The sequence below is a fragment of the Zerene cesonia genome, chromosome 18, assembly GCF_012273895.1.
Source record: "Zerene cesonia ecotype Mississippi chromosome 18, Zerene_cesonia_1.1, whole genome shotgun sequence".
Classification (NCBI taxonomy): Eukaryota; Metazoa; Arthropoda; class Insecta; order Lepidoptera; family Pieridae; genus Zerene; species Zerene cesonia.
The window spans coordinates 9,574,042-9,588,752 of record NC_052119.1 but is presented as its reverse complement, the minus strand read 5'-3'; the positions used below and the strand labels follow the sequence as shown (position 1 = coordinate 9,588,752).

The 14,711-nt window shown below is 33.6% G+C and overlaps 1 protein-coding gene across 4 annotated transcripts in view; it reads left to right on the top strand.

Annotated features, from left to right (window-relative positions):
- Positions 1 to 14,169, top strand: part of LOC119833973 (organic cation transporter protein-like) — a 24,099-nt gene extending 9,930 nt beyond the window's left edge. For 3 of the 4 annotated variants that reach the window (XM_038358235.1, XM_038358233.1, XM_038358234.1), the window contains exons 2-7: positions 7,193 to 7,388; positions 10,851 to 10,951; positions 11,482 to 11,636; positions 11,853 to 12,482; positions 12,698 to 12,879; positions 13,369 to 14,169. In XM_038358235.1, the coding sequence (XP_038214163.1) occupies positions 7,193 to 7,388; positions 10,851 to 10,951; positions 11,482 to 11,636; positions 11,853 to 12,482; positions 12,698 to 12,879; positions 13,369 to 13,539 (1,435 nt within the window). In that variant the 3' untranslated portion in view covers positions 13,540 to 14,169. Of the gene's footprint in view, positions 1 to 1,503; positions 1,915 to 7,192; positions 7,389 to 10,850; positions 10,952 to 11,481; positions 11,637 to 11,852; positions 12,483 to 12,697; positions 12,880 to 13,368 lie in introns of those variants that run through there. The other variant, XM_038358232.1, reaches the window with a different exon arrangement.
- Positions 14,170 to 14,711: the final 542 nt, after the last annotated feature.

The following is a 14,711-nucleotide window of genomic DNA, read 5'->3' as shown; positions in this document are numbered from 1 at the left end:
CTTATAATCATCAAGAATAAACGAAATCGAAGACCCTAGTTGTTTTTATCAACTATAACCATCATACAGTCCACAACAAGAGCGTTATCTGAATCCATTTCTGAATATCTGTATGAATCTCCTACTCAGTCCAAATATCTCGCCTCGGGATGGATCTCGAACGGGATAGCCGTTTGTCTCGTTTTTAAGCCGTTCATTCTTATTTAATCCTTTTCTACACTTTGGAAAAAATAGGACATTCAACAATAATGACGTGGTGATTTATTATAATTATTATTTATGTTTTACGATACCATCACGTTTATTACATCCGCGTGCTAGATACTTTATTGTAAGTCGACTGACATTTTTACGTTAATTGTGTGTTGTTTTGCATAGCTGGAATGGTTCAGATACTGAACTTATCTATTGAGACATCGTAAATGTTAAATTTTAACCCTTTATTCAAATGTACATTGCAGGCATATTATATTTGTAATAATATATTGGGATAGATATAATTTGTTTCTATAATTTGTCAGAATAATTTAAGTTTTGATCAATGACTTCATGATTAAGATAATTTTAATATTTATAAGTGTTTGTAAAAATCTCCGTGACGTGAGACCTGCACCGTAATAACAAATTTAATAATAGCTATTTTCTATTCGAGCAATTTTATTATATAATTTATATTTTTTTAATTGATAGCAGATAATCGCATTAGACGTGGTATAAGGTAAACTAAGCGAATAAAAGAAATCCTCCATTATGAATTGTTTATTATAGGTTTAAAGTAAAAATAATATTTTTATTACAAGGTTTTTATCAACTTCATTGGTATGTTTGTAAGTTTGTATATAATCGACTGTTTTGGTTGAGGTAGCGATTTTTTGTAGTGAAGAAGAATTACCTAGGACTTTAACATAACTTTAAAATGGTTGAATTTATTTAGTTGCATATTTAGATGCCTAAGAATATTCTTACTTCTTGCACTACGTAGTGCTTGAGTTAGTTAATCAGTGAGTAGGTAAATTAATATTTACGTATGAAAATTATGTTTTTTTTATAAAATAGTAGATAACGGGTTCAAAATATAATATTGTTTTGATTAAAATTATGATACATTTACTTTTTACGTTGAAGTTTGCTACAATTGTAACTAATGATTTTCTTGCAAATATAAATATATTATACTCTAATGTTAATAATAATACATTAGACATACCTATAGTGACCTAATATAAATATGATAAATAGAATGGGCACATCATTATCCATTAAGTTAATGATAAATATATCTATATCAGTAGGTAATGAGGTCAAGAGAATCCTTACTAATTGAGTAATAATCCTTAAATACATTTTGACTCGTAATATGCAAAAGCTCGTAACATTAAATACCCGAAATAACAATGTTGTTTACTAAACGCTGCACCGACGGCACCGCCTTTGGGGAAGGCCCTGCTTTAGCCTTTAGGTGTCACTCACACTTGCAAAAGGTCTTACCAGAGATCCGCCAATTCTCGCTGGTCGCGCGCGCAAGGTACTCGCCTTGTGCATATGCGCGCACGCATCGAACAGCCTTCGAGATACGCGATACAGCGAACTTTTAATTTGCAGTAATGACGAAAAATATATTATAAGTTCGAGTGCTTTTATTCATAAATATATAAACTGTATAGTGATACATTTTGAAAAACAAATTGTGTTATAAAATATTTAATTTATCAGTGATTAATTAACTTGGTGCGGCGGTAAATAATTAAAAATGTCGCAATCGAAGTCGCCTGTCGACACGGACAGCTTGCTGCAGGAATTAGGGCAGTTTCGTCCTTACCATCTCATGAACTATTTTCTGATTGCTCTGGCGGCATTTTCGGCTGCCTTATACGGAATCAACTATGTGTTTCTTGCCGCTGATGTATCATATAGGTATGTTTTTCGCTTTTTAATTACAATCATAATTTCATTTCGTTTGAGTAATGATAACCGTTTTTATGTATTATTTAATTAACCTATCTGATTATTAACTGACATATAATATTTCTTCATAATGTTGGTCCCTTCTTGCATTATACATACTGCTTTTATAACGAATGATGTCATTGAACTCCCAATAAAATAAATAATTAAAAGGTTGTCAAAAATATCCGAGCGGCGTTGTCTTTTTGTTATTTATTCAGGCATTTGTCCGCGATCTCGCCCGATGCGCGTAGAAGCGGTCCACCTTATTTAGTCGCAATAATCTTCAAAGTTTATTGCACAGTCATAGCTACTAAAAAACTCTGCCTAAACACGCGTAGGCAGAGATTTGCTTATGACAACTCTTGAGCGTAATAGTACTAGTATTAGGTTGTCTGCGGTACTAGTGAGTCTAGTTGCTTTATGCAAGTTAAGCATTTCGAGATCTTCTACCAGTCGAGTTCTTTATTCTATTATGTATTAAATGTCTGTATATATACTGAATGACTTCTTCTGATTATAAACACGCACAATCAACCAAATCCATAAATTCATTTTTAAAAGGAATTTAATTAATAGCGGCATTAGTAACAACTGCCCTTTTAACGATTTTTGTGTTTCTTCACTCGCAGGCATCTTATATTAATAATTGATTAGTGAGCAAAATTATCCATTTCTTAGAGTTTATGTCTATTGATATTGTAAATTCGAAAGTTGTTATGAATACGGTCAGCCGCAACATGATTGTATACAGACAAAACCGGTATTTTATGTAAAGAAAGAGAATTGTTTAGTTCAAATAGAATATTTATATGTAATTAGAAGGATCAGATCACACAGTGGAAGTGATTGATTCTTTGATAATATTAACTTTTCAAGTACTAAATACAGATATTTCGCAACAATGGTAATATTACAAATAACTTAAGCCTTACTATAATATTGTGAACGCGACAGTTTGTGTGAACGTATTATTGTTTGTTACTCTCACACAAAAACTTCTTTTGGGATCTGTATGGAATTTGGTACAGAGATAGATTATAGTCTGAATTAACACATAGGCTACATTCCAGCCGTATAAGGCATGCGTGTATACTTACCTATTCAAATGTGACCACAGAGGCTTAAGCTTCGGTCATTATAAATCCGTCACTGTATCGAATATTTTGTATGAAACATTCTAAAATTACGTTTCGAATATGTATATATATGTTGATTGTAAGGAGAATTAAGAATATTTATTTGTCAATGTGTGACATTCAAAATGACTCGTTGACATGACTTGTGCTTTCCTTATAAGAAGAAGTATATGAATCAAATCTAGTCAATTTATATTAAGTGGTATTCCAGGCTACATTATAGTGCAAACAGATTCCCTCAAAAATGTTTTCAATAGTTTTTGTAGCAGACATAATTAAAATAGTAATAAAACTAACAATATAGATTCATTTATTTTTAATTAATTAGAAAAAAAAACATTCATACAAAAACTTGCAGAATACATAGTTGTGTATCTCTTTTATTTTTTTAAGTACAAAGCGTAAATATTCGTTTACTGTACATGTTTGCATGCAAGTGAGTGATCCAGAAGATTATTCAAAAAGACTAAAAGCGACCGTGGCCTATCAAGACGTCTGAAGAGCGCCCTAGCCACTTTTAGTCCATACAAACGTAGTTTGGCTTTTACTTCATGTTTTGGCGGTGTTCGTTGAAAATAAAAAATGATGTCAATTTGCCTGACCATTATTTAGTACGGAACCCTGTATGGAAACAAAAAGCTAAACGAAAAGTGGCTAAAGTACTCTTTAGTAAATCCAGTAAAGGAAAGAGATGGCGTTATACGTATAGGTGTCTTTTTCCCACTGCCCTATTTGTAAAAAGTAGTAGCAGTTACACAAATTTTGCGAGTCGAAAGTGCATTTTGTAATCCGAATCACACTGCTCTCAGCCAGAGATAACAAAAGGAAACTGTTCATTGAACGTCTGCACTGCGCTCTTATGAAACGTTTCTATACTCTGCGTGGGTTGAATGAATGGGGACGTGAATGAACTGCTTGAGATGTTTCGTCACTTGATGTTAGTAGTTACTGTTAGTCTCATACTGCATTGGATAAAGATATTGTTCAATAAAAACAGAAATCTTCGTTTGCAAAGCTGTTTACAACTGACTGCCCATGTGTTGTCTGCTATTATAGTAGAATGACACACCATTATAATCAAATTAATTATCATTGTAACAAAATTCGTAGTCTGCAAAAGCTAAATCAAAGTAGTATCGAACATTGAATTGTAATGTCATTTCGATGTTACCAACGAAAATATCCTATGACATAAGCTCTCCACGGTAGTTTAGGTGCGATTTCATCGGATTCGATTATGTTTTAAGGAATCACCATTGAATCAATAGGAAAGTACCAAATCTGTGAAACAACTGAAGCATTCTTAAATTAGCAGACTTGGGGGCCTGGGTTCGCGGCCTGTTAAATGCGAAGATAAACTGGTTTTTACTTTGTTAATTTAATTATTCATTCCGTAACAATTATCCAGAGGAATAAAACATAATAAAAACTTTTAAAATAAATAACGACACAGATGTTAAGATTTTCTTGTGTTTGGTTTTACGCGAGTATTATACATTTAGAAATTAAAAACGACTGACGACACGACGACGAGACGACGAAAACACGGGGAGACTGTCTCCCCGTGACCACGCTCGCTGTAAAGTGTTCGAAACGTTGGGTTAATAATATAATGAATAAATCGCGTTTAAAATCCGTTGAAAAGTTTTTAATTTTTAGACACAGATGTTCTCAGACAAATTATTGGATCATAAAAATATATTTGAACAATACTTAAACATAGTTTGGTAAACCAAACACAAAAGTTTACGTCAATCGGTTGAAATCCCACACTATAGAGTTATGTTATCTGTGGCTTCACTAAAAAAGGATTCGTTTTGAGAACCTATTTCTATGCTAGAAGCTTCGATTAAAAGTAGCAACAAAATTAATGGCTGTCATTTGTTTATTATTATGTATATTTAATAACAGATACTTCGAATAGATATAATTAATTTAAAGGTCGTTACTAATGAGCAGTTTGTTCGACACATACATACAATGAATATAATAAATATATGAGTACGTGGAAGTTCGGCACGCTTCGCCACGAATTGGGCCAGCTCGCACCGGCGAAGTATCACACCTCTACAGCAGACCGGTGTGAAACAGTAGCATGCTACTGTGTTTCGTACGGTGAGTAGGGGAACCGGCACGTTTCCTTTTGCTCACCTTTCCCTTTCCATTCCTTTCCTTAAATATCCAATATATTATTACGAGTTTCTGCGATTCTCATTCATGTTAAGCGAGATTCTTTATATTCATTTGAAATGCATTTATTTGTACAAAATAAATAATTTATTATTTTCTTAATAGCTCGAGACTTGAATGTCTAATAAGTTTTGTAAGAAGTATGGAGTAATTCCGTGAACGCGGTGGCATTTGTATTGCTGTATTCATTAGGGTTCCGTACCCAAACGTTAAATCCATATAAGATCGATTGTAACCCAGCCTTCGCTGTCCGTCTGTCTATCTGTCTCTCCGTCCGTTGGTCACCGGGCTGTATCTCATGAATCGTGATAGTTGAAGTATTTAACTGTCATAGATTTGACTTTACATTACAGGTGGTCATAGATTATGGTCCTACATTAAGTTACCTTAATGGGATGATGACAATTAAATAGTTATAATGAGTTAATATACATGGAAAGAGGCGCGATTGTCAACGAGCGCGCGCGCAATAATTGGCGGAAGCGTGAGTGATAACAGCGCTGAGGTTCGTGAGACAATTCGGAATTATGACTTGGGTGTATTGTTGCAACAAAAATTGTAAACATTGTTGGCTTTGTTAGCTCCAGCTTCGTGGATTATAAGTGTTTTGTTCATTAAAATACGTTTAATAAATCAAATATTTAATCTAACCTTTTCAAGAACGTAAACGGATAATTTTGGTTAAACGAAGCATCGGCATATTATAATGATGTGAGGCAACATAGCATAAGGCCGCAGCTGCGTCCCTGCAGTCAAAGACAAACTTGCGTATTTTCAGTTTGCGTGAGATTTCCGATATAAATACTATTCTAAGTCCTTTATCAGGTCCTAATCTATCGTAATAACAAATTTCATTCCAATGCGTTGAGTATTTCAGTAGTAATAAGAAGAGAGAGACATGAAGGCAGTCTACTTTTGCAATTTGGATGTAGAATATTACTCTTCTAAGACTTAATTGTGCTGTTTTGCCATTCATCAACTAATGTTTGAGGGAAATTAAACTGAAATTATCTTGTAATTATAAGTTGTTTTTTTAGTTTGAATCATGAATAATCTAAATGGGAATCATAAAGACTAATTTCTACGTGAGAGAAGAAGTAAAATAAACTTCACTAACGACCTCTTGAAACTCTAAATGAAACAGGATTAAAAATGTTAAACATTAAAATTCAAATATGCTTGTTATAATTTTTTTTGTTTTTCCTTATGGCCTATACTTAATCGTCTCCATTTTTTGTAAACAAACCCGTTTGACTAACGACATAATTTACAAACATCATGGATATACGAGTAATGATGAAGACTAAGAAAAAACGTTATATTGTGATGACAGGTATTTCCATCTTCATAGAACTGCAAACATTATTGCTAATATTTATTTACCTTACTTAATATTTGACTGGGACTAGATTACAAGCTAACTAGATAGATTACAACACATAAACGTTGGTTGAGGTGTGAGTTTTAATGTTTTTTAAACCATTATGTGAATTAGTGTTTTTTGTGTATCCTTGTAACTTAAATCCTCAAAATGTTGTAATCATGATTCCGACAAATAAATAAATTTCATTTCAATTCGTGGTGAGTGAAGAAAATGGGTCGGTTTTACAGCTTTTTGACATGTTCTGTTTAGTTTTTCTGTCAGTTAAAATTACGAATTCAAATAAGCTATCAGGGAGGCGATGAAACCCGCCGCAAAAAGCATTCGGTTTTGACCAGTATCGAAAACAATTTATAATGGAAGACTGCCTAGGTCCTAGGAAGACACAGATTTCAAAATAATTAAGCCAATAATTAATACAGTTAATAATAAGCGTTTACTAACTTTGGTATAATGTGCTGATGGTGTGCATCACATATCTGGATTTATTTGCCTACAATTTCCGGGTTTTAACTTTATGAATCAAAACTTATTCCAGATGCGTGATCCCAGAATGCGAGCTAACGAACAGCACGGACTACTCCCCACCGTGGCTGGAGCTAGCGTTACCGGAGGGTACCCAGGAACGCCGATGCTCCGCTCGCATTCCCATCGACTCCTGCGACACTTTCTCTGAGGAACTGCGGCCATGTGAGCATTGGCTGTATGCCTCTAAGGATACTATTGTTGCTGAGGTTAGTTCACATATCTTTTCTCAAACTTACCGTTTTGTCCCTTTTGATCTTGACCATTTGCGTTTCTTGCTACGGTGTGTTGGTATTTCGTGACGTTTGATTATGAGAGTGTTTGAACAGGGAGTTTAGAATAAGAATTTTGTGCTGTTTGTTTACCATGTTATGTATGAACTATATTATATTGCTTGTGCAGTTGGCTAGTCTTAATTGATATTGGTGGCCCTGGCGGAATAACAGGATTATCTAAGACTATTAAACACATGGTACAAAGTAGTTTTGTTCCTGCTAGACGTTATCAAAGTATGAAGGATACTAACAGACATAAACACTGCAGCATTTCTAACTGATCCGAAAGAAATAAACTGAAATGATATAATAATTATGTTAATTCTACTCTGATAATATCACATGGTAGCTTTACCTTGACATAAGTCTGTTACAGGGAAATCCACATCCTATAGTTATGTAAGGACATAACAATTGAGTTTATTACTAATTGACCACTAATAATACTACTGATGAGAAGCATATAAATGAACAAATCTTTGCTCGACTATTTGCATCGATCGAAAAGATTAAAGAATTGGTATTGAGAGAAGTTTTTGTTGTTTATTTGATATACTAGTATTAAATGAGATCAAGGTAATTTGGTAAGGCCTCTTTTTGTGCGTACGGAACCAATGAACCATATAATGCGTTATGATGCTATTATTTGGGCACTACCCAAATTAATGAAGGGCCAGCGTAAAAATGCACTATAAGCATTTACCAAATGTGATGCTGAGTGAAGTACATACAAATGTAAAGGAAATTTGATTGACAGACTAGATAACGAATAGATGTGTATGTGCCCTAAAACTATTTATTTCTAAAACTAATGTGATAAGAGTAATAACATTTGAAAGTCTATGTCAATCTTTAAATCGCTATCCAAATGAAAATGCAAGCTGTTAATGATCAGGTTGACCTCGGCAAAGTATCTATAAAATAGCATTTAAGATTTGCGACATAAGCGAGTTGTATCTATCTACACATTATGTAACTTTTTTCAAATTGTGTATATTTTTTATGGGTTTAATTTACATAATTCTAGAATGTTAATCACCTTTTTTCGTGAATTCTGTTTTGACGTTCTCGTATGGGGGTAAGCAGAAAACAAATGTTTGTGATCACTTGCACAGACAATGTTTCTGAGCTAACCAAAGTATGTAAAGATAAAAAAAGCCTGGTAAGGAAACCTCAACCACATTGTATGAAAACCTTTAGTATTCACGTGATATTCACTTTCCTTGATCTCATTATAATTATTGATGATTGATTATACAAATAGTACGATTATAAATATAGGTCGATCTCAATACACTGTATTAGGGGGCGTCCATAAATTACGTGAGACATTTTTCAGGATTTTTTTAATCATAATGTTTATTAAAACCCCCCTCTCCCCCAAGCGAAATTTGGAAAGATTTTGCTTGACCCCCTCCACCCCTTAAACACCTCACGTAATTTATGGACGCCCCCTTAACCAAGTATCTTAAAAATATAGAATTTATGAAAGCAATTCTTTAACACTTAAATAAATTTTTATAGGTAATACTTCTCAATAAAATGATCTAAAAGGTTATTAAGATTTAGTGTAAAAGATTCAATGACCTCCTTATAAGTTGAGGAAGATTAGCAGCTGTTGTGACGCAACATACTTTGCTTAATATCATTTTATTGAATTAAGTTCGAATTGACCTTCTAAGATTATCCAGGATAACAAGCCATCAAGATTAAGCAAACCTGTTTTACTTTATCCTGTTATGGCAATTGGAAACAAAATATATTAGATGGATAGATGTCGTGTGTGCTCTTCGAGTAATTACGGTCTGGAATAAAATAGATTATTTATAACATATTTCGTGATATTTATTTGTAATATTTTTCATATATTAATTCATAAAGTTTATATATTAGATATACTTTATTAAGCAATTAATTCTCTTTACTCTTTTGTACCTTTAATTGAAACTTATTCACATTTTACATTTACTTCTGATCTCACAAAACACTCAATGAATCAATATGAAGTGTTACGCAAAACAAAAAAAATAATGTCCAAATTTGCATATTTTTTTTGCAAAAAATTAAATAATTTAAAACATCTGGACAAACATTTAATGCTATATTTAGTAGATAATAGATTGAATGTTTGACCTTATGTTATAAATTTAATCTTTTTTGTGAAATTCTGTATAAATTTAAACTCTTATTTGCATATTCGCCATGAGGTCTCTTTTGTTTTCAGCTTAGACAGAGTTTACAATGTTCGATTATTATTTTACCACCGGCTAAGTAGTTGTTATATGTTTATTTTAAAGAATATGTAAAAACAAGTGGAGCTAATCGAAGTAAATGCAGTTTGATTTAGACTTGTACTCAAAATTGCAATTAAATTAAAAGTATAAGTTATGTATAATTTACGCTGATTTAGTCGGCCGAAGAGCGTGTATTGTTATTTCAAATGTGATGATATTATAAAGTATATGGTAGCATTATCGTGCTCTGCCGAGCATGAGATCACTTCCAACAACAATGATTGTATTAGAACGTCTAATGTAATAAACGAGGTATCTGCATCGTTTCTCTCGCATTGTTGGGTTCGCGATAGCAATAAATTCCTGATTGTTGTTTATCATGCTGGCAAAAATATTTAAGGAAGTTGTGTTGGAAATGGAATATTGTCGCTTATAGGACTTATAGGACCACACAGTTTTCAGGTATCATTATTATTTATTTGAATATGAGTTTTTTGTAAAATCATTATGATTTTAAAATGGCGTCTATAGCGTTTCTTGCCGTTTCGAAAAGCAGGCTCTTTTCGGAAACTGCTTTTCGAAACAGTTGTAAAAATTAGAAGATGTGATGGCAATTCAAAGCGCTTCTACGAGAAATATAGTTGAACTAGTCACTCATACAGATTCCGCAAAACTATTTAGTTGTCTGTAAAATTAAATTAACATTGTCAAAGTTACACCAAAAGATATATGTGGGTTTTTTATTTCTAAATCGTGAGTATTTTAACACAAAGTACTTATCTGATAAAGTTGAATTCGATAGATTAAACAATTGACAATAATTATCCTATCTCGGACACTTAATAGGTCTTTTTGCGTCTCGGAATTGATCTCACATTAAATAGTAATTGCATGGGAAAAAGTGGGTTCATTTAGGATGCGTTTGTCATAATAACTATAAAATACGATATAATTTAGTTATCTAGCAGTATTCGCTGGATTAATTAAGTTATTCCAGTACTATTTTTCACTTAAATATGTAAATAGCCAGAGTTCCATCTAAGTATTTTGAAAAGGAATATTGTGAATCTATAAAACATACTAGCTGCACGCCCCGGCTCCGTCCGGGTAGTCATATATTATACTAATATAAAATAATAAGTTCATGTCTTTCATTTTACAGTTCAATTTGGCGTGTCAGGAATGGAAGCGAACGCTGGTGGGCACCATCCACAACATCGGCATGCTGGTCTCCGTACCCTTGCTAGGCTATATATCTGACAGGTATTTTGGTTTTAACTGGTTGGAGTCTTGTTGTACAAAACAGCGATGCTTGTTTGGGATCGATAATTTGTTTTGTAAATATTTAAGAATATGTTCATGTAAAACCCTATTTGACAGCTGTTTTTTTTTCTTTGACGTTTATTCATTTGTTTTTGTTTATGGCTTACTCCTCCGCTACATCTTTAGCACATTTATTTATTTATCATATCATATATATAATTTTTTTATTCCTATATTATGTTAACTTTTTTTTAAATGCAAACATTTATTTAAAAATTAGACTTCGTTTAAAATTCGATTTCTTGTCATAATTTCTTAATAAAAAATAATAATAAATTTCTCCTAACTAACACATTTTTTAAATAATCTTTAGATGTAGTCCTCCTAAAAATTTATTTAAACTGATATATAAATATTACATTTTTTTATTATATCGTGCGATTCTTCATCGTGCAAAATTGTTGCAAAATCTGCATCATTGAAATAATGGTATCGAATATTCAGTAACTAAAATTGCATACTTATTACAGATGGGGCCGCAAAAAGGCGTTGGTGCTGAGCTGTACGCTGGTGGGTGCCATCGGCTCCCTCAAAGCTTTCTCCATCTCCTACGAAATGTACGTCATCGTGGAGTTCCTGGAGACTGTTGCGGGAGCTAGCGCCTTCCCCGCTGCTTATATTTTGAGTATGTGTCTTTTTCTTATATGTGAGATTATTGCGCAGTTTTGTTACAACCGATAAATTAATTGAAGATAGAAATAACGTCATATTTTGTGGTTTTACGTGTGAATGGAATTCACTCAAGTATGTAGTAAAAAAATTATATGAAAAATCATTTTTTTTTTTACTTATATAAATAGAAATTTAGAAAATTTCTAAACAAATAATCTTTCTCTTCTAGCTATCGAACTCTTGGGCCAAGACAAGCGAGTGTTGACAACTGCGTTCCTGGGTATCGTGTTAGTCATAGGCGGCTTATGCTTCGCACTCCTTGCAAAAACGTTCCAATACTGGCGTACTTTCATTCTTGTGGCTTACCCGCCGTCTCTCCTCTTTATATCCTACATATACTTCTTACCAGAGAGCATTCGCTGGCTTCTCTCTAAAGGAAAGAAAGAAGAGGCATTAAAAATAATAATGAAAGCTGCTAAAATGAACAAGGTGACGTTATCGGATGAAATGATGCGTCAGTTGACGACCGTCGATGAAAAAGTGAAGACGGTAGAAGAGAAACAGCCAAAGGAGCAAGGGCTCTGGATGCAGGTGCTGAAATCCCCGATAATAATGTCACGATTGGCCATCTGTTCTTGGTGGTGGATAACTTGTACGTTTGTGTTCTACGGGTTGGCGATAAACTCTGTTTCTCTGGCGGGAGACAAGTACACCAACTTCATGTTGGTGGTCAGCGTTGAGGTGATTGCGGTGGTCACCAATGCGCTGGTGCTGGACCGGATTGGAAGGAAGCGCACTCTGTTGATTGCTTTCATGGTTTGTGGAGTGTCCTGCATCGCGATCGCTTTTGTTCCTAAAGGTAAACATGAAACTGATTTTATATCAAACACTTTTAAATTATATAATACTTATTTCTTTGTAATTTACTTTAATAAACGACATTCTTGGCATTAAAAGTAAACTTAATTTTAAGATGTTTTATACATAACACTACTATTAATGTACTACATTTTTTCACTTCCATTACATATTAAAATTAAAACTACCTATTAAATATCAGTAATAATCCAACAGACATGTCGTGGCTGGTGACCCTCCTGTACCTGGTTGGCAAGATAGCCATCACGCAAGCGTTCAACGGCATCTACATGTACACGTCGGAGCTGTTCCCGACGCATGCGCGCCACTCGCTGCTTGGCTTCTGCTCGATGGTCGGCAGAGTGGGGTCCATTGTCGCTCCTCAGATGCCCTTGCTTGTACGTTGCTTATAGTTTCCTTTATATCTTCTCATATGCTTCTACATACATTTTTTGATGAGACTTACTAGAGAATAGGAAAATTCTTGGGAGATTTTGCTTTCTAGAGTGACATGACATGACATTCAAAATTATGTAGGTAGATTTTAATTAAATTGGTATGGGTCGCAAAGAATACTAACTAGCTGCCGTGGCCCCTTCACTAAAGCGGCTAGCAGGAACACAGTGGTATTTTAGTAGGAAGGAATCCGACATAACCCACGGCTCCTTCGGGTGTCTATGCAAGATTACCCTACTATAAAAAGGTACATATCATATACGACAGTGAATTTCTGATTTGTTATTTTTTATTATAGTTTTGATTATCCTATAGACTACTTATTTCCCAGGCATCATACGAGTGAAGTCGCGGCCTACAGCTAGTAATTCATATGGGCATTCAATTAACTTTTTAAGTTAAACTTAATCATTTGTCCTAACAAACTTCAGGCAATCTACATCGACTGGCTGCCTTCAGTGCTGTTCGGGTCTACGGCGCTAATGGCTGCGGCGCTGATGATGACCACGCCAGAGACGCTCAACATGCGTCTCCCGGACACCATCAATGAGGCTGAGAACATCGGCAAACAAAAATCTGAGACCGCCACCTCACAGTTTTAACGAGATTAAGAGAATAACGTGCAATATTTAGTGATGACGTATGAAATATTAGTTTCCAGACAGTAATTTTAATGTTATTTATGAAAAGTTTACAAAATGTTATAACAGGGACAGTGCGCCGCCTAAAATTATTGAACGGTGTTTCAATATGTGCATTATGATTATTATTTTGCGCTGTGATATTCCAAGTGATCATATTATAAATAATTAATTAACCCCTTAATAAAAGATTTTATATGGACGAGTTCTTTATACCAACTACTAAAACAACCAATTTTATTGTAATTCATAGAATATTTATATTTAAAGTAACTTAAAAATTGACAAAACCTTTCACTGTTTAGTGTATTCAAACATCTTAAACTATATTTTCTATTTTATCAGATGACACGAATATGAGTATTTTACGCTGTGATATTGCGATTGATTGATACCATTTTATAATAGCGAAACATCAAAATGACTTGTTACTCAAAGAATGATAATAAACAAGGGAACATGACTAATTATTGTTTGTAGAGTAATTTGTAGTTAACCGATGAAATAATGTTAAATAATTTATGTAGATATTGTATCGTACTCCTATTTTAATGTTTAAGAATTACAATAAACTATCATGAGTGAACCTATCAAAATTGTATGTTTTTTTATTCCTATATTATGTTTAGATAAGCATGACAGAAATAGATTAAAAAAAATTCACCATCAATATCTAAACTTCTTTCTCTCACATTATAAATTGTTGTAAATTTTTAACTACTGGAATATTTGTACGTTTAGTATCTTCAGTAATAACTTTATTTTCATTTATGATTTTTAATTATATTCACTTTATGCAGTGATATGAGACACAAGTTAAATTCCAATACAATAGTCATGCTTGGTTCCATCAAATACGGATTTGATGAACATTGTAATTTGAAGGCAGAATGCAAAGCTTCATGTGTCCTAGTTGAATAATGGCTATCGGTAGGGCACGTGCGTCACTTTGATCGTAAACTTCAGCAGTGGTTTGCTCCAGAATCCAGAATTAAACCATTCCAATTGCAAGCCGCGCCGCGCGCGCGCCACATTCATTTTAAAAGTCAATATTTTTCCTAAATTATGGCCCCGTGTATTGAGTGTGTGTGAGTGCACGTCACATATCTACAATATTTTATTGTTTTGTGAAG